The following is an 18964-nucleotide window of genomic DNA, read 5'->3' on the forward strand; positions in this document are numbered from 1 at the left end:
GCTGCAGAAACCATCATCCATTCTTCTGTTACCTCTCAACCAAATTATTACAATACACTCGCAGCCAAACTCCAACATTAAACAACCCCCTCCATCCCATCCAAAACTCTACTACCCATATGCTTACTCACACCAAGTCTTCTTTACCCATCCCCTGATCTACAAATGTTTCCTATTAAAAGGCACAAAAAGTTTAAATTTCTCATTCTTTTCCTCCATGGTAATGATCATCCTGATCTCTGTAATCTCCTCCACACGCACCCCTTTGAGATCTCTGCATTCATTTAATTCCAGTCTCTTCAACATTCCTGATTTTAATCTCTCAATCTGAGTTGCCAAGGCCTTAATCTTTGCTATCTACTCCTTAAAACTCTGACTCTCTAACTCACTTTCCTCTGTTAAGATTCTCCTTATAATCTCATATATCCTCATGTGGCTCAGTGTCAATTGTTACTTTGTAACGTTTGTCTGAAAGTTTTAAAAGTGTTATTCTGTTCAAAGCACAATATTTGTACCAATTATTGTCACTGCCCGAGACATATATCATCGCTCTGGCTCATAAATAAGAATTAATAACTCAGAGTGAAACAGTTTGATGGACATTATATCATGAAGAAACACTTCAAATAAATTGCCCCCAACAATGATGGCGACGGAGCCTGCCCTCTGCTGCTCCTGCCCCAATAAAGATGGCACGTGGCAATGCGCACTGCCGCTAGTGATCCAAAAGGGATGACGATTTCGCATGCGCACTTCTGCGAGTCACCCAATAAAGATGGTGGGTGCGCAGACGCACCACTGCCAGTGCCAAATAAAGATGGCGGCCGCATGGTCCTGTGTGTGAGAAAGCTGCAGTCCCAGCTCAGGTCCTCGGCTACCGGTAGGTTAGTTTTTCCGGATTTTCGGTTTATATAACATGGTCACGAAGCATGTCTAAGGACCCGCCTGATCCATCTCTCCCTCCGTCCCGCTATTCCCACCTTTACGGTTGAATTTCCACCTATACGGATTTTGCATCAGCTAAAGAACCTTCTCTGCTTCACAATTAATCACACTGCGCATGCTTCACAGCCGAGCCCCGCCTCATCGTTATTGCTGGTTGCTTGGAGGACCAGTCACTCAGGACCAGTCCTCCGGACCCGCCCGCTGTTCTCCTATTGGTCCGGTGCTGCCGTCAATCATTGCTCGGGCATTGTGAGGTGTCAGGCGAGAGGTCAGTATCGGGGGGCGGGGTTGACAAATTCTCCAGAGCCGAATTTGAAACAATTACCATTCTCCACTCTCACTATCCGCCGCTTCCGGCTTCTCTCCACAAACAACCTCACAGAGACCAAGGGGGGGGGGGGGAGACACTGACCCAGTGACAATGTCACTGCATCAATCATCCGGAGAGACAGGAAAATGTTCTGGGGACATGGACTCCAATCCATTAAATTAATAAAATCTGGAATTTAAAGTTAGTGTCAGTGATGGTGACTGAGGCTCCACTGAGAAAATCTCCAATGTCACTGGATTAGGTCAAAAAGGAAGAAAGTAGGAAACTAGTTAGTTTAAAGCCTGTTGTTGGGAAACTGTTGGAATCCATTATTGAGGAAGTAGTAACTGGACATTGTGGAAAGTCAAACCGCAATCCATCAGAGTCGGTGTGGTTTTGCGATGGGTAAATCGTGTTTGACTCAATTGTTGAAGTTCTTGGAAGATGTAACAAGCCAAATGGATAATGGGGGTCCTGTAGGTATATTTGGATTTCCAGAATACATTTGATGAAGGTAAGATCCCAGTGGGTTGAGAGGTAATATATTAGCTTGGATAGAGGATTGGCTAACCAACAGACAGCAGAGAGTGGGGATTATATTATATTAAATTTATTGACACATGTACTGAGGTACAATGAAAAGAATTGTTTGGCGTACAGTTCCATACATTGGATTGGGTTTGTTTATTGTCACGTGTACCGAGGTACAGTTAAAAGTATTTTTCTGAGAGCAGCTCAACAGATCATTAAGTACATGAAAATAAACTAAACTAAAAGAAAATATATAATAGGGCAACACAGGGTACACAATGTAACTACATGGACACCGGCATCGGGTGAAGCTTACAGGGGTATGGTGTTAATCAGGTCAGTCCATAAGAAGCTTGTTTAGGAGTCTAGAAACAACGGGGAAGAAGCTGTTTTTGAGTCTGTTCGTGCATGTTCTCTGACTTTTGTATCTTCTGCCCGATGGAAGAAGTTGGAAGAGTGAGTAAGCCAGGTGGGCGGGATCTTTGATTATGCTGCCCGCTTTCCCCAGGCAGCGGGAGGTGCAGATGGAGTTGATGGATGGGAGGCAGGTTTGTGTGATGGACTGAGCTGTGTTCACAACTCTGATGTTTCTTGTGGTCTTGGGCCGAGCAGTTGCCATACCAGGCTGTGATGCAGCCAGATAGGATGCTTTCTATGGTACATCTGTAAAAGTTGGTGAGAGTTAATGTGGACATGCTGAATTTCCTTCGATTCCTGAGGAAGTATAGGTGTTGTGCTTTCCTGGTGGTAGGGCCGACGTGGGTGGACCAGGACAGATTTTTGGTGATGTGTACCTCGAGGAATTTGAAGCTCTAACCATCTCCACCTCAGCAGCATTGATGCTGACAGGGGTGTGTACGATACTTTACTTCCTGAGGTCAATGACCAGCTCTTTAGTTTTGCTGACATTGAGGGAGAGATTGCTGTTGTACCATCACTCCACTAGGTTCTCTCTGTCCCCCCTGTAGATCATAGAATCATAGAAGTTACAGTGCCGAAGGAGGCCATTCGGCCCATCAAGTCTGCACCGGCTCTTGGAAATAGCACCCTACCTAAGCCCATACCTCCACCCCATCCCTACCCGTCCACCTGGGAATTGTCTGTTCTGAGTTTCTATCCTGTACTGACAGTGATGAATTTTGGAAATTGCTTTTACAGATGAGGAAGAATTTCAGATGAAATCTCAAAAGTTACGTCTCGATCTGACAGAGTCACGCGATTCCTTGGAACCTGAATATCATCGGCCTTTGAAACTAGGAGAAATGCTTGCCTGAACTGTCAGCTAAAGATTTCAACCATCAGTGTGACTGGAAAAGCACCGAGACCCACACAACACACACCCGAGTGTGAGAGTTCCAGCGAACTGACTGTGGAAAGAGCTTTAACCAGTTACACAGCCTGAAAAAACATCACACCATTCACAGTGGAAGAGACGCTATTATTCTGAACTGATTGTGGAACCTGGACAGGCAGGAGGGGACCCAAAACATGGAAAAACCGTGGAAATGTGGGGACTGTGGGAAGGGATTCGGAGCCCCATCGCACCTGGAGATTCATCGACGCAGTCACACTGGGGAGAAGCCGTTCACCTGCTTTCTGTGTGGGAAAGGATTCACACAGTTATCCACCCTGCGGAGACATCAGCGAGTTCACACTGGGGAGAGGCCGTTCACCTGCTCTCAGTGTGGGAAGGGATTCAGTCATTCATACACCCTGTGGACACATCAGCGAGTTCACACTGGGGAGAGGCCGTTCACCTGCTCTGTGTGGGAAGGGATTCAGTGATTCATCCACCCTGCGGAGACATCAGCGAGTTCACACTGGGGAGAGGCCATTCACCTGCTCTCAGTGTGGGAAGGCATTCAGTGATTCATCCACCCTGCAGACGCACCAGCAAGTTCACATTGGGGAGAGGCCATTCACCTCCACCCTGCGGACACACCAGCGAGTTCACAGTGGGGAGAGGCCATTCACCTGCTCTCACTGTGGGAAGGGCTTCACTCGGTTATCCATCCTGCGGACACACCAGCGAGTTCACAGTGGGGAGAGGCCATTCACCTGCTCTCAGTGTGGGAAGGGCTTCACTCGGTTGTCCATCCTGCAGACACACCAGCGAGTTCACACTGGGGAGAGACCATTCACCTGCTCTCAGTGTGGGAAGGGATTTATTCAATTGTCCACCCTACAGCGACACCAGCGAGTTCACACTGGGGAGAGGCCATTCACCTGCTCTCAATGTGGGAAGGGATTCACTCGGTTATCCATCCTGCGGACACACCAGCGAGTTCACACTGGGGAGAGGCCGTCCACCTCTCAATGTGAGACGGGATTGCATGTTTCATCGGACTTGCAGTGACACCAACAATTTCACAGTCGATTACAGGAGTTGGATTTTGCTGTTATTGTTTCTGCTCTACATCCAGGACTGCATTTTGTTCATTCTGACAGGTGGTCAGTGGGGGTGGTCGGAGGGTTTCTTTCTGCTGGACTGACCGGTCTCATCATTTTGCCTCCAGTGGGCTGATGCTCTTTGAGCCTTGTTGCTAATACCTGGCTTCAAATTGCGCGGTGATCACAGAGTGAAAGGGTGTTTGGAAGTGTGAAGATATTTAGTTTCCATTTGGACCCCCCCCCCCCCCCCAACCAAAAGCATGGCAATTATTACATATTTATCAGGGGGTCGGTTAGCTCAGTTGGCAGGATGACTGGTTCGTGATGCAGAGCAAGGCCAACAGAGTGGATTCGACTCCTGTACTGGCTGCGTTTATTCATGAAGGCCCTGCCTTCCCAACCAGGCCCCTCGCCTGAGGTGTGCTGACCCTCCGGTTAAATCACCTCCAGTCAGCTCTCTCTCTGTCAAAGGGGAGAGCAGCCTATGGTCCTCTGGGATTTTTGCAACTTTATTTCACATATATACAACAAATATAGATTCCTTTAAGGAATAAAAATCCAACAGGAAAAGTGATGCAACCTTGGCTGACAAGAAAAGTTAAAGATCCCATTCGATCAATGGAAGAGGCTCAAAACCATGGTCAAAATAGTAGTAAACCTGAGGATTGGGAACTTGTTTTAGAATTCAGCAAAGGGGGACCAAGAAACAGATAAAGAGAAATCGAATATGAGAGCAAACTGGGGAGAAAAGCGACTGGAAAAGCTTCTCTAGGTATGTGGAAAGGAAAAGATTGTCAAAGACAAATATGTGTCCATTCCAGGAAGAGACAGGAGAGTTCATAATAGGGAGGAAGGAAATGGTAGAGAAACTAAGCAATGCGTGTCTTCACGGAGAAGAAGCAAAAATTTCCCCAAAACACAAGCGAACCAAGGGATTCGTGAGCACGAGGAACAGTGAGAGATGAGAATTCGTGAAAAGTGGTACTGGAGAAATTAATGGGGTTGAAAGTGAATAAATCCCCAAAAGCTGATGATCTACATCCCAGAGTGTTGAACGAGGTGGCTGTAGAGATCTCTATTCCTCATTCTAAACTCTCCTGACTATCTGGAATGACAAACGTTTCCTTTTTACGTACCTATAGACACTTCTGCAGTCCATTTGTGTGTATTTTGCTCCTTCACATTCGTATTCTATTCTCCCTCGATTTCTCCCACCCTATGTTCTGTCTCCTTTGTAATAATAATAATAATCTTTATTGTCACAAGTAGGCTTTCATTAACATTGCAATGAAGATACTGTGAAAGGCCCCTAGTCACCACATTCCAGCGCCTGTTCCGGTACACAGACGGAGAATTCAGAATGTCCAAATCACCTAACAGCATAACTTGTGGGAGGAAACTCATGCAGACACGGAGAGAACGTGCAGACTCCACACACTGACCCAAACTGGAAATCGAACCCGTGACCCTGGAGCAGTGAAGCAACAGTGCTAACCACTGTGCTACCGTGCTGCCCACAATGTGCTTGTTAGGTGAATTGGACATACTGAATTGACCCTCTGGGTACCCAAACAGTATGGCGACTAGGAGATTTTCACAGTAACTTCATTGCAGTGTTAATGTCAGCCGACTTGTGACAATAAAGATTATCATTAGTATTATAAATGGGAAAAGTTTTATGTGTAGGTTAAAGTAGCTTCTATTTGCTTGTTGCATTAAAAGTCATAAAACTTGAAGTCCCGTTGTGTTATTCTTTAATTTGTTGACTGGGAACTCAATTTTTTTTTCTCAAGAAGTTTCTGGCCTTTATGGAGGTTCCAATCCACAAATTCTGACTTCCCATTTGAGCCTCGGGCACCTTTCTGTTTCTATTGCTTCTGTCAATGACAGCCCGGTGATGGAGCTGGGGGCTGAATTTAGCTGAGAATAAAGGGGCCTGTTCACTAATAGAGACAGGAAGGTGCTGGAGATCTGACTGGGAAATGGATCTCCAACTAAGCAGGGGTGGAGGGTTACCGGGGGATGATGTTGCTGCGACCCCCAGGGTTCAGTGCCCCTGGGTCCAAAGCGGGGAGTCACAGGAACAGGGTACAGAGGAGCCGCAGGGAAAACATTTGGGACCAGAACATTGTGAACATCCTGTTACTCTGGTTGTCTGTGATCCTCAAGTCATTTTCTGTTAGTTTTTTAACCATGTTCTGTTTCGTCAATAAATGTTTAACCAGAAAGTATTTTAATTTGCAGGACTTTTCCTGATTAAATATGTTCACTTTCGGGAAAGTGTGTGAGACGGGTTGACAAGCTCTTTAACAGAAAGTGAGTCCATCTAAGGTAAATGGCAAAGGAGCCAGAGGGGTAGAGGAGATTTGATTTTTCTTTTGACAGTGTTTGAAAATGAAAATGAGGCTCAGGGAATCAAACATGATGAACTATTTTTCAAGGTTCTTTAGGAAGTAACAAGGGATGTCAATAAAGGAAAACCTGTAGATGTGCTTTATCTGGATTTCCTGAAGATATTTGCCATGGTTATTACACAAAATAAGAGCTCATGGTGTGGGGGCAAAATATCAGCATGGATAGAGAATTGGTTAGCTAACAGGAAGCAGCCAGTAGGAATAAATGGGTCATTTCTGGGTTGGTAAAATGTGACAAGCGGAATGTCACCTGACGGGATTGAATGTATGACTCATTCAGGTAGAGAAGTAATTTGTGAAGTGGATTTAAGGAATCTGCAAAGGACTACAAATAGAGGTGTAGGGTGGCATGTGGCACAGTGGTTAGCTCTAGGACTGCGGCTCTGACGACCTGGGTTTGAATCCCGGCCCTGGTCACTGTCCATGTGAAGTTTGCACAATCTTCCCATGTCTGCGTGGGTTTCAGCCCCACCACCCAAAGATGTGCAGGCTTGGGAGATTGGCCATGCTAAATTGCCTCTTAATTGGAAAAAAAATTGGATACTCTAAATTTATATTTTTTTAAAAAGCAAAGGTGCTCACTGCACAGTCGCACAAGGCCAGAATCGCACACGGGTCCCTGGCGCTATGATGCAGCAGTGCTAACTGCTGTGCAACCATGTCACTCTTTTGACTGTCCCTTTACTGTTGCTGGGTCAAACTCCTGGAATTCCCTCACGAACCGCGGTTCAAGAAGGCAGCTCACCACCTTCTCAGGGACAATTTGGGATGGGCAATTAGTGTTGGCTTCGCCACATCCCATGAAAGGATAAATAAATAAGAAAATTTCAGCTTGAAGATGGGCAGCACGGTAGCATGGTGGTTAGCACAATTGCTTCACAGCTCCAGGGTCCCAAGTTTGATTCCCCGCTGGGTCACTGTCTGTGCGGAGTCTGCACGTTCTCCCCGTGTCTGCGTGGGTTTCCTCCGGGTGCTCCAGTTTCCTCCCACAGTCCAAAGATGTGCAGGTTAGGTGGATTGGCCATGATAAATTGCCCTTAGTGTCCAAAATTGCCCTTAGTGCTGGGTGGGGTTACTGGGTTATGGGGATAGGGTGGAGGTGTGGACTTGGGTAGGGCGCTCTTTCGAAGAGCCGGTGCAGACTCGATGGGCCGAATGGCCTCCTTCTGCACTGTAAATTCTATGATTATAAATTCTAAAATTCTGTCACTGGGCGGGGCTTGGAGCGCCCTCGGACTTTCTGGCCCAATGATCGCGCACGCGCACTGCAGCATATCGCCCTCAGCAAGACGGCGGCCGCTAACTTGGGCCTGTTGTCAGAGAACCGCAACTGCAGCCCGTTGTTTGCAAGCGCGGATCATTAGCTTTCGGGGTTCTGGGCCTACACCGGGTGTTTATGAAGCCTCTCAACCAGCCGCCAGTACTGTTGCTCCCCGCTCGCCTGCAGTTTCTAATTCTGAACGGCGAAGAATTTCTCACCAACATCACTCCAGTATCGGCACTGCGCATGCTCTCGATCACCATACCAGGGAGTGATTGACAGCTGCTATGGTAAGAGGGGACGGGAATGGATAACCGAGCGGGAGCGGCTGGTCCTCCAACCAATCGGAGTGAATGAGGGGCGGGGCTGAGCCCGGATCTCCCTCATTGGCTGAAACTCTGCATCATTTTGAAAGCTGGTTTGTCTCAAACCCCAGGAGAAAACTGGACCTTTCTGTTTGTGGCTTTAAGCAGCCGAAACCCTGTGGGTGGGGAGCAAACATTTCAACATTTGTTACTGTAATGTGGCAACAAGTTGAAATAATCCGCAAAAAATTGAAGGGCTGATTTACTAGGCAGACAGGGAATGTCACCATGAGAATAAGGAGTCTCTGGATTCAGTTGGTGGACAGGCAGAAGGGTTAGAACAACAGAGACTATGAAGGAACAACTGAGGAATCTTTCTGACCAATTTAATATTAATAATCTTTATTGTTACAAGCAGGCTTACATTAACACTTCAGTGATGTTACTATGAAAAGCCCCTAGTCACCACATTCCGGCGCCTGTTCGGGTACACAGAGAGAATTCAGAATGTCCAAACCACCTAACAGCACATCATTCAATTTGCAATCAGTTTGGAGATAATGCTGATATTTTTCATTCCAAAACACTTTGCCTTAAAAGAAGCCAAATCTTGAAAAGGCAATGTCTTTTGTTTAAATCATCACTGTGCTGTTCAGTGGAAATGATTAACTTCTCTGCTCTCAAGGGTGTTGGAACAAACATTGTCAAATGTTCACAACTGTGTTGACTTTACGTAACTTTATTTTCAGATATGAAATGAGTTAGCACAACGGCTTCACAGCGCCAGGGTCCCAGGTTCGATTCCCGGCTTGGGTCACTGGCTGTGCGGAGTTTGCATGTTTTCCCTGTGTCTGCGTGGTTTTTCTCCGGGTGCTCCAGTTTCCTCCCACAGTCCAAAGATCTGCATGGTTAGGTAGATTGGCTATGCTAAATTGCCCTTGGAGTACAAAAAAGGTTAAGTGAGGATGGAGGTGTGGGGATAGGGCGGAAGTGTGGGGATGGGGCGGAGGTGTGGGTTTGGGTGCGGTGCTCTTTCCAGGGGCCAGTGTGGACTCGATGGGCCAGGTGTACTCCTTCTGCACTGTAAATTCTATAAATTCTATGAAACACCATTTTAAACTTTGTATTCTCAATTCTTTTGGCAACTTTTTCAGCTTTGCCCAAATTTGTTTTGCCCCCCTCTTTCTTCAGGCCCTTTTCTAACTGACTCAAATAAAACAAAAGAAAAATAAAAGTAAAACGATGAGCTTTCACAAGTAACCCAAAGCTTCAACCTTCCTAGACCAAAAAGGGTTAAAGAGGATGGACTTCCAAAAGCTTGTGAAATCCAATGCAGAACGTTAAGGCTCAAGTTTAACTTCAGAGAATCTGACTTTTCACTGCCTGTTACAATTGTACAAATAAATTGCAATTCATACTTAAAGATTTAGTTTCACTCAGTAATTATGATGTCACTTTTCTCAGCACAGACTCTTTAGATTAAATAGCAATTGTTCACTTTGGGTGGCACGGTAGCACAGTGGTTAGCACTATTCCTTCACAGCGCCATTGTCCCAGATTTGATTCCCGGCTTGGGTCACTGGCTGTACGGAGTCTGCACGTTCTATCCGTGTCTGCGTGGGTTTGATCCGGATGCTCCGGTTTCCTCCCACAGCCCAAAGATGTGCAGGTTAGGTGGATTGGCCATGACAAATTGCCCTCAAGTGTCCAAAAAAAGGTTAGGTGGGGTTATGAGGATAGGGTGGAGGTCTAGGGATGGGATGGGGGCATAGCCTCAGGTAGGGTGCTCTTTCCAAGGGCTGGTGCAGACTTGATGGGCCGTATGGCCTCCTTTTGCACTGCGAATTCCATGATTCAATGATTATTGGACAATCGCGAGTCAGCCTGAGCCTATGGTCACTCACCATCTGTAACCGTCACAATGGCATGTGATTGACGGCAGTCCTGACCAATAGAATGAGAGGGATGGGGCTGGAGGACCGACAGATAACGGCTGGTCCTCCAACCAATCGGAGTGAATAAAAGGCGGGACCCGCTCTGATTCAAGCATGCGCACTGTGGGTAATGGCGAAGGGGAAGGGCTATGTCTTCAGATGCGAAATCGGTAAGAGGCGTTTAACAATATGAAGGAAGCGGCAGATCGCGCGGGTGGGCGGAAACATTGTGTGAAGTTGTTGTAAGTAGTAAACCTCGGAAATGAGTTTCTGGGTCATAGTTTGTCCCGAGCGGGACTGCAGCTCCTCCTGTTCAGCTCGGGTTAACGGCCGCCATCTTTATTGGATGTGCATCTCCTTTGTCCAGCGATGTTCAATGAGTGGGAGGAGCTTGTTCCCCATTGTTCAGAATGGAGACAACTTGTCCATCAAACTGCATTAGTCTTTCAGTCCCAATGTGTTATTGATGATGCAGAGATGGAAAGAAAAGGAAGCCAATGCTGGTCTCCAGATTTAACTGTCTTATTGGACATCCTGCCCCACGTGTCCAAAGCTCTGCGGCTCGGTTCAGTCACATGAAGACCCAGGGCAGAAACTGATGACAACGAGGGTCAGTGTGCAGCAGGGAGCATGAGCGGTCATCCTGGACCAGGGAGCAGCAGGACTGACTGCGATGGATTTTGGAAACTCCTTTCACAGGGGATTAGAGCATAAGACATAGGAGCAGAATTAGGCCACTTGGGATCTATCTTGTGATTGTCCTCTGGACGCTTTCCAGGGCCAGCAAACCCTTCCTTAGATATGGGGCCCAAAACTGCTCACAATACTCCAAACGGGGTCTGACCAGAGCCTTCTACAGCTTCAGAAGTACATCCCTGGTCTTGTATTCTAGCCCTCTTGCCAGGAATGCTAACATTGCATTTGTCTTCTGAACTGCCGACTGAACCTGTCCATTAACCTTAAGAGAATCGTGATCGAGAACTCTCCAGTCCCTTTGTGCTTCTGATTTCCTAAGCATTTCCCCATTTAGAAAATAGTCTATGCCTAAATTCCTCCTTCCAAAGTGCATTACCTCACACTTTTCCACATTGTATTCCATCTGCCACTTCATTTCCCACTCTCCTAGCCTGTCCAAATCCTTCTGCAGCCCCTCTGCTTATTCAATACTACCTGTTCCTCTACAGATCTTTCTATCATCTGAAACTTGCAACAGTGCCTTCAGTTCCTTCTTCCAAATCATTAATGTATGTTGTGAAAAGTTGTGGTCCCAGCACAGACCCCTGGGGCACACCATTAATCACCGGCTGCCATTCTGATAAAGACCCCTTTATCCTCTCTACCTTCTGCCAGTCAGCCAATCCTCTGTCCATGCCAGGATCTTACCCTTAACACCATGGGCTCTTAACTTATTTAACAGTCTCTTCTGCAGCATCTTGTCAAAAGCCTTCTGGAAATCTAAATAAATCACGTCCACTGGTTCTCCTTTGTCGAACTTACTTGTTACCTTCTCAAAGAAGTCTTAACAGATTTGTCAGACATAACCTCCCTTTGACAAAGCAGTGCTAACTCAGTCCTATTTTACCATGCACTTCCAGCTACTCCACGATCTCCTCTTTAATAATGGACTCTAGAGAGCAGCACAGTGGCTAGCACCGGGACTGCGGCGCTGAGGTCCCGGGTTCGAATCCTGGCCCTGGGTCACTGTCCGTGTGGAGTTTGCACATTCTCCCCTTGTCTGTGTGGGTTTCACCCCCACAACCCAAAAGATGTGCAGGTTGGGTGGATTGGCCATGCTAAATTGCTCCTTAATGGACTCTAAAATCTTATCAATGACCGAAGTCAGGCTAACCGGCCTAAAATTTCCCATCTTCTGCCTCCCTCCCTTCTTAAACAGCAGTGTTACATTAGCCACTTTCCAGTCCTCTGGGACCCTTCCTGCTTCCAGTGATTTCTGAAAGATCACCACCAATGCCTCCACAATCTCCTCCAGCTATCTGTTTTAGAACCCTGGGGTGTAGTCCATCCAGCCCAGGTGGTTTATCCACCTTCAGACCTTTCAGTTTCCACAGAACCTTCTCCTTAGTGATGCCACTGCACTCACCGTTTGGAGGAGACCTCAATTCTGTACTGTATTTTAAAATTAACTGGTCCAAGCCTATTCAACCGCTACAAAAAAGGTTGAAACTGACGGACCCCCTGATTTATTTTCTGCCCCACATCCTGACTCCTGCTAAGGGGCCTGTACATAACTCCCATCAGGGTCTTTTTACCTTTGCAATTCTTCAACTCTACCCACAGAGATTCTATGCCTTCTGATCCTATATCGCTCCTTGCTATTGATTTAACTATGACCTCTGGCTGTTCACCGTCCCCCTTCAGGATGTCCTGTGTTCGTTCAGATTATAAGCGCAGGATTTGCACACAGCAAATTCAAACCAGGAGGAATGTTTATCTTTCCTGAATTTCATTTCTGGACTGACAGTGATGCCTTTGTAAACTTCTTTCACAGGGACTTAGAAAAGGATTTGCAGACAGGAAACACACAACCGATCCTCACATCAAATTCTGACAGCACCATTCGGGTTATCAGGATCTGGATGTTATCGACCTTTGTGTGTAAGCATTGAGTTCAGATCATTATCACTCACTGTGTAAAATTTCTTCCTCATATCTCCCTGTAGATCTTGCTCACAATCTTAAATCTGTGTCCCATAATCCTTTTACAATCTGCTGATGGGAACAGATTTCTTTATCTTTTGCCGGGTTTGCTGTTGTCGTTTCTGGTGCCTGGGTCGTACCGGGTGGTCCGTCCGGTTTCATTCCCTTTTTGAGTATTTGTAGCGGTTGAATAGGCTTGGACCAGTCCATTTTTGGATCCAAAGCGCAATTGAAATCACCTCCAAGAATCAATTGATGTGTATCCAGGTCTGGGATGGATCCCAACAATTTTTTTACAAATGACACATTATCCCAGTTAGGGGCATAGCCATTCACCAGCACCACCAATGTACCCGCCAATGACCCACTGACCACCACGTATCTCCCATTCGTGTCCGCAGTGACCGGAAGAGGGACCCTTTTATTGATTAGAATTGCAGCACCTCGAGCCCTTCATCAAAGCCCGAGTGAAACACTTGGCTCACCCCACCGCAGTCTGGTCTGATCTCTAACCTGCAAGTGAGTCTCCTGCAAGAACACCATACCAGCATTTAGATTCATTAGGGAGCGAAAACTCTTGACCTTCACTGGTCCACCTAATTCCTTTAAGTTCCAGGTGACCAGCCAAATCAGGGGTCTCCCACCTCCCTTCCCCATCATGGGAATCAGCCATTTGGGGCAGCACGTAGCACAGTGGTTAGCTCTGTTGCTTCACAGCTCAAGACTCCCAGGTTTGATTCTCGTTTTGGGTCACTGTGCGGAGTCTGCACGTGTCTGCGTGGGTTTCCTCCGGGTGCTCCGGTTTCCTCCCACAGTTCAAAGACGTGCAGCTTAGGTGGATTGGTTACGCTAAATTGCCCCTTGGTGATGAAAGGTTAGGTGGGGTTGCTGGTTTAGGGGGATAGGGTGAGGTGCGGGATGGGGTGCTCTTTTGGAGGCTGGTGTCGACTCGTTGGGCCGAATGGCCTCCTTCTGCACTGTATGAAATTTCCACCGTGAGGGACTATCCATTAAATCTTCAAAAAGTACAGGCCTAGGCTCCACCCAAGATGGCCGCCACACACACCCTCAGATTAAAACAAAAATAGTTCTATAGTCGTCATCAGCGAGCTAACCCCCCCCCCCCCTCCCCATTTCCCGCCAATGCTCCACATAGACCCAGATTGGATGAAAACCCACCCACAGTCTCTGGTCAAAACTGGTACACTGGCTGCAGATCCCCCCCCCCCCCCCCATCTTACTCCCATTCACCAGCGTATTGCTGGTGGGGCAGCTCCTCTCAGGACAAAAATAAAATGAAAACAATATTGCCCACCTGGAGGATAAACATTTCAGAATGCAGTCCCTTTATTAGCCTTAATTTCCAAAGGTGTCTCCCTCTGTTCCCCCCCCCCCTTATATCTACTTTGTGCTACCTAAAGAAAATCTCCCTTCATCCCCACACAGAAACACGTGTTTCTATCAGACAATATCAAAGACTAAATACAGGAAATCACAACACCCATCCCACCCCCAGGAAACGTAGATCTTGTCCAATACAGATATCTGGACCCCAGTCCATGTCCTGCAAGCCCGGCTCCTACATCTTGGTACATCCTCACTGGGATAACTGAGTAAATCCCTTCCCACACTCAGAACAGGTGAATGGTCTGTCGCTGGTGTGACTACGGTGATGAATCTCCAGCTCACATGGGGATCTGAATCCCTTCCCACAGTCCCCACATTTCCGCTGTTTCAGCATGCTGCTGGTATCCTTGTCCCTCTCCATGTTTGACGCTCAGTTAATGTCGTGTCCCAACAGAGAGCATGTGTACGGTCTCTCCCTGCTCTGAACAGTGTGATGTTTTTTTCAGACTGGAACACTCTCACTCGAGTCGAGTGTGTGTTTCGGGGGGTTTTCAGTCACGCTGATCTTTAAAATCTTTTTCTACAGACAGAACAGACAAACATTTTTGCTTCCACATTCACCGACCAATGATATTCAGGTCCTGATGAATGGAGTGACTGTTAAATCTTGATGTGAAGTTTGATTTGAGTTTCCTTCTGTAAATCCTCCCCTTGTTATTAAATCCTCCAGTAAAAGGAGTTTACAAAAGTCTGCACGGTGGCTCAGTGGTTAGCTGAGGACCCGGGTTAGATCCCGGCCCCGGATCAATGTCCGTATGGAGTTTGCACAGTCTCCCCGTGTCTGTGTGGGACTCACCCCCACAATCCAAAAAGATGTGCAGGGTAGGTGAATTGGCCTCGCTAAAATTACTGGGTTACGGGAGAACGGGTGGAGGTGTGTGGCTTGGGTAGGGTTCTCTTTCCAAGGGCCAGTGCCGACTTGGTGGGTTGAATGACTCCTTCTGCACTGGAAATTCTGTAAACCCCTTAATTGGGGAAAAAATGAATTGGGTACTCCAAATATACATATTTTTTAATTAAAGAAAAAACAAAAGCCATCACCGACAGCCCAGGATAGAAATTTTGAACAGACCATTCTAGTTTCGCTGTAACATTTTTCCCCGTCCCACACACTCTCCCTGCTCCCTGGGCTGAAATCCAAACCCATCTCGCCATCTGCACCATTTCTTTCCTCCACTGCCAGTTTTCTCCCTCCCTCTCCTCTGCCTGGGTTCAGTTCTCCAGCTCCTGTCTGCAGACTGACAATAAAACCAATGGGTCTTATTGGGGGCTTGGGGCCTCCAGCGGGTGTTCGTGAATCCTCCCCGCCCACCTGCCAGGGTTTCTTTCCTTGCCAGAGATCAGAGTCCTCATTGATGACTTGAGCCCAAATTGGAACCAAGCTAAATTGCACAGCGGTTAGCACTATTTCATCACAGCGCCAGGGTCCCAGGTTCTATTCACGGCTTGGGTCATTGTCTGTGTGGGGTCTGCACATCCTTCTCATGCGTGGGTTTTCCTCTAGGTGCTCCGATTTCCTCTCTCAAGCCCCAAAAGTCATGCTTGTTAGGTGAATTGGACATTCTGAAATCTCCCACTGTGTACCCGAACAGGCACCACCGGAATGTGGTGACGAGGGGCTTTTCACAGTAACTTCATTGCAGTGTTAATGTAAGCCTCCTTGTGACAATAAAGATTATTATAATTCGAGGGGGGGGACAATTTCATGCAGATTTGCGGCTCCACAAAGTGTTTCCAACTCCTCCCACCCTTCTCCTGAACAGGTTGACGCATTTATTTGTCTGACTAAAAGGATGGTCACTGGTGGCACAGTGGTGCAGCGGTTAGCACTGCTGCCTCACAGCACCGGGTTCGATCCCAACCCCGGGTCACTATCCATGAGGAGTTTCACATTCTCACCACGTCTACGTGGGTCTCACCTCCACAACCTTGAGATGTGCCGGGTAGCTGGATTGGCCATGGCAAATTGCCCTTTAATTGGAAAAAAATAATCAGTTATTCTAAATGGTCTCTTTCCTAATGTTCACAATTAAAGGGGTGGGTTCCCCAGGAGGTGGCTGACATTTCAGTGGACGGTAAATTAATAATGGACAGAGATATGTCCCGTGTTCTTGTATGGTATTTGCTAGATATATTATTTACAGTTTGTAGTAAAGTATTATTTCTCTCCTAATACAAGACTGTAGCTACGTTATAGATTTCCAGTCATCTCTTCCCTCAGAGGGTTGTTAGTCTTTGGATTTCTCTTCCACAGGGACCAGTTGTATCTGGGGGTCATTGAATATATTGAAGCACACGTTTGACAGATATTTTATTGTCGATGGAGTTCAGGGTTATGGGGAACAGGCAGGAAAATAGAGAGAAAGCTGAGATGAGGAGGGATTTCTTCACTCGTGGATGTGGTGAAGCTTTGGAAATCTGTACCCCAGAGGAATGTGGATCCTCAGTCATCAGATGTGTTCAAGACAAATAATGATAGGTTTCTCGATATTGAAGATATCGAGGGATATGGGGATCTTGTGGGGAAATGGTCCTGAGGTAGATCAGCCAAGGATTGCATTGAATGGTTGAGCAGACTCAAGTGGGCCAATTGGCCTACTCTTGCTCCTATTCTAATCTCTGTGTCCTGGTCAGGAAGCAGTGAGCTGAGCTTGGATCTGTCGATCACTATGAAGCAGCACCTTCAGGAGAATTGGGAGGGTGAATATTAGATACAGCAGAGTGAGAATGGAGGGAGATTGTGTGGGATGGAGATTTGCAGCTTTTGGAGAACTAGAGGAAATAATGTTCCTTGGGAAGTAGTATTGTCTGCTCTGAATTCCTAACTCATACCAACAATGATGAATTTTGTCAATTGTTTTTGAAGGATATTGGAAGAGGAGGAATTACAGATAGAAACCTCAAACATCACGTCTCGATGTGACAAACTCACTCGATTCCTTCTGATCTGAATATCGTCGGGGCAAAGGAGATATTTTTGTGCGACCTGTTGGCTTCCAAAAGGTTTTAAACGGGAGTGTGACATGAAAAGCACCGAGACCCACACAACACACACCTGAGTGAGAGTGTCCAGTGAACTGACTGTGGAAAGAGCTTTGACCAGTTCCGCAGCCTAAAGAAACATCACGCCATTCACAGTGAGGAGAGACAGTGCACATGTTCTGTGTGTTGACAAGGCTTCCGCTGATTGTCCAATCTGGAGAGACGTGAGGAGACCCAAAACATGGAGAAACCGTGGAAAGATGTGGACTCTGAGCCGGAGGTTCATCGACGCAGTCACACTGGGGAGAGGCTGTTCACCTGCTCTCAGTGTAGGAAGGGATTCACTCGGTTATCCAGCCTGCAGACACATCAGCGAGTCCACACTGGGGAGAGGCCATTCATCTGCTCTCAGTGTGGGAAGGGATTCAGTCAGTCAGCCACCTTGCAGACACATCGGCGAGTTCATACTGGGGAGAGGCCATTCACCTGCTCTCAGTGTGGGAAGGGATTCATTGATTCATCCACTCTGCAGAGACACCAGCGCGTTCACACTGGGGAGAAGCCATTTACCTGCTCTCAGTGTGGGAAGGGATTCACACAGTTATCTAGCCTGCAGGTACACCAACGAATTCACACTGGGGAGAAGCCATTCACCTGCTCTCAGTGTGGGCAGAGATTCCGTGCTTCATTCCCTCTGCGGAGACATCAGCGAATTCATACTGGGGAGAAGCCATTCACCTGCTCTCAGTGTGGGAAGGCATTCAGTCATTCATCCACCCTGCAGAGACATCAACGAGTTCACACTGGGGAGAGGCCATTCACCTGCTCTCAGTGTGGGAAGGAATTCGGTGATTCATCCACCCTGCGGAGACATCAGCGAGTCCACACTGGGGAGACGTCATTCATCTGCTCTCAGTGTGGGAAGGGATTCAGTGATTTTTCCATCCTGGAGAAACACCAGTGTGTTCACACGGAGGAGAGGCCATTCACCTGCTCTCAGTGAGGGAAGAGATTTATTGATTCATCCACCCTGCGATTCAGTGATTTTTTTTCCCATCCTGGAGAGACATCAGTGGATTCACACCGGGGAGAGGCCATTCATCTCCCTTTCGGAATGGATTCATACAGTTACCCAGTCTGCGGAAGGGATTACGTGGAAAAATAGAATATAGGAGCAGGAAGTGGCCATTTGGCCCTTCGAGCCTGCTCCACCATTCATCATGATCATGGCTTATTATCCAACTCAATAGCCTAATCCTGCTTTCCCTTCCATGTCCTTTGATCTCCTTCGCCCTAAGTGCTATATCTAACTGCTTCTGCCATATGGCAGCACAGTGGTTAGCACTGTGGCTTCACAGTGCCTGGGTCCCAGGTTCGATTTCTGGCTGGGTCACTGTGTGGAGTCTGCATGTTCTCCCCGTGTCTGCGTGGGTTTCCTCCGACTCGTCCCGAAAGATGTGCTGTTCGGTAATTTGGATATTTTGAATTCTCCCTCCGTGCACCCGAACAGGTGCTGGAACGTGGCGGCAAGGAGATTTTAACCGTAACTTCAATGCAATGTAAGCCTCCTTGTGACAATAAAGATTATTATTCTTGAAAATGACGATTTCGAGTTCTTTTTGCTCTCAGTCTGGTCTCAGTAAAATTACCAAGTCAGATTTATAGGTTAAAAATCTATTTTATTCCAAGCAGCTTGCAAGCTAGACTCGCTCTGATAACACAGGACACCAACACAGTCCCTGAGATTCCCAGAGCAAGTGTGAGACAAAGGGGCAAAGCATCTCATTTTCATATACATTCATGTAGTATCAAGTTTCACATACACA

The 18964-nt window shown here is 47.1% G+C and overlaps 1 protein-coding gene, 1 long non-coding RNA gene and 1 pseudogene across 5 annotated transcripts; 2 read left to right on the top strand and 1 right to left on the bottom strand.

Annotated features, from left to right (window-relative positions):
• The first annotated feature begins 762 nt into the window (after positions 1-762).
• Positions 763-5876, top strand: LOC140418650 (uncharacterized; annotated as a pseudogene).
• LOC140418659 (uncharacterized) lies at positions 1921-8114 on the bottom strand. The gene is made up of 2 exons (XR_011945206.1): positions 8071-8114; positions 1921-2449 (listed from the first exon to the last, which is right to left on the bottom strand). It is a non-coding gene; the product is annotated as an uncharacterized lncRNA (long non-coding RNA).
• Positions 7885-18738, top strand: LOC140418652 (uncharacterized). Of its 4 annotated transcripts, none has more exons than XM_072502214.1 (3): positions 7885-8142; positions 12601-12707; positions 17023-18738. In XM_072502214.1, the coding sequence occupies exon 3, from the start codon at positions 17380-17382 to the stop codon at positions 18139-18141; it is 762 nt and encodes a 253-aa protein (XP_072358315.1). In that variant the 5' UTR covers positions 7885-8142; positions 12601-12707; positions 17023-17379; the 3' UTR covers positions 18142-18738. The 4 variants fall into 4 exon arrangements, with proteins under 4 accessions (XP_072358315.1, XP_072358313.1, XP_072358314.1 ...); XM_072502212.1 differs by lacking the exon at positions 7885-8142 and adding an exon at positions 10210-10333; XM_072502213.1 differs by lacking the exon at positions 7885-8142 and adding an exon at positions 10212-10261.
• The last annotated feature ends 226 nt before the right edge of the window (positions 18739-18964 follow it).

This window comes from Scyliorhinus torazame, chromosome 5 (genome assembly GCF_047496885.1).
Source record: "Scyliorhinus torazame isolate Kashiwa2021f chromosome 5, sScyTor2.1, whole genome shotgun sequence".
Taxonomy (NCBI): Eukaryota; Metazoa; Chordata; class Chondrichthyes; order Carcharhiniformes; family Scyliorhinidae; genus Scyliorhinus; species Scyliorhinus torazame.

Coding starts and splice junctions, on each gene's coding strand:
- LOC140418652 (XM_072502214.1), top strand. CDS start 17,380: ATGGAGAAACCGTGGAAAGATGTGGACTCTGAGCCGGAGGTTCATCGA.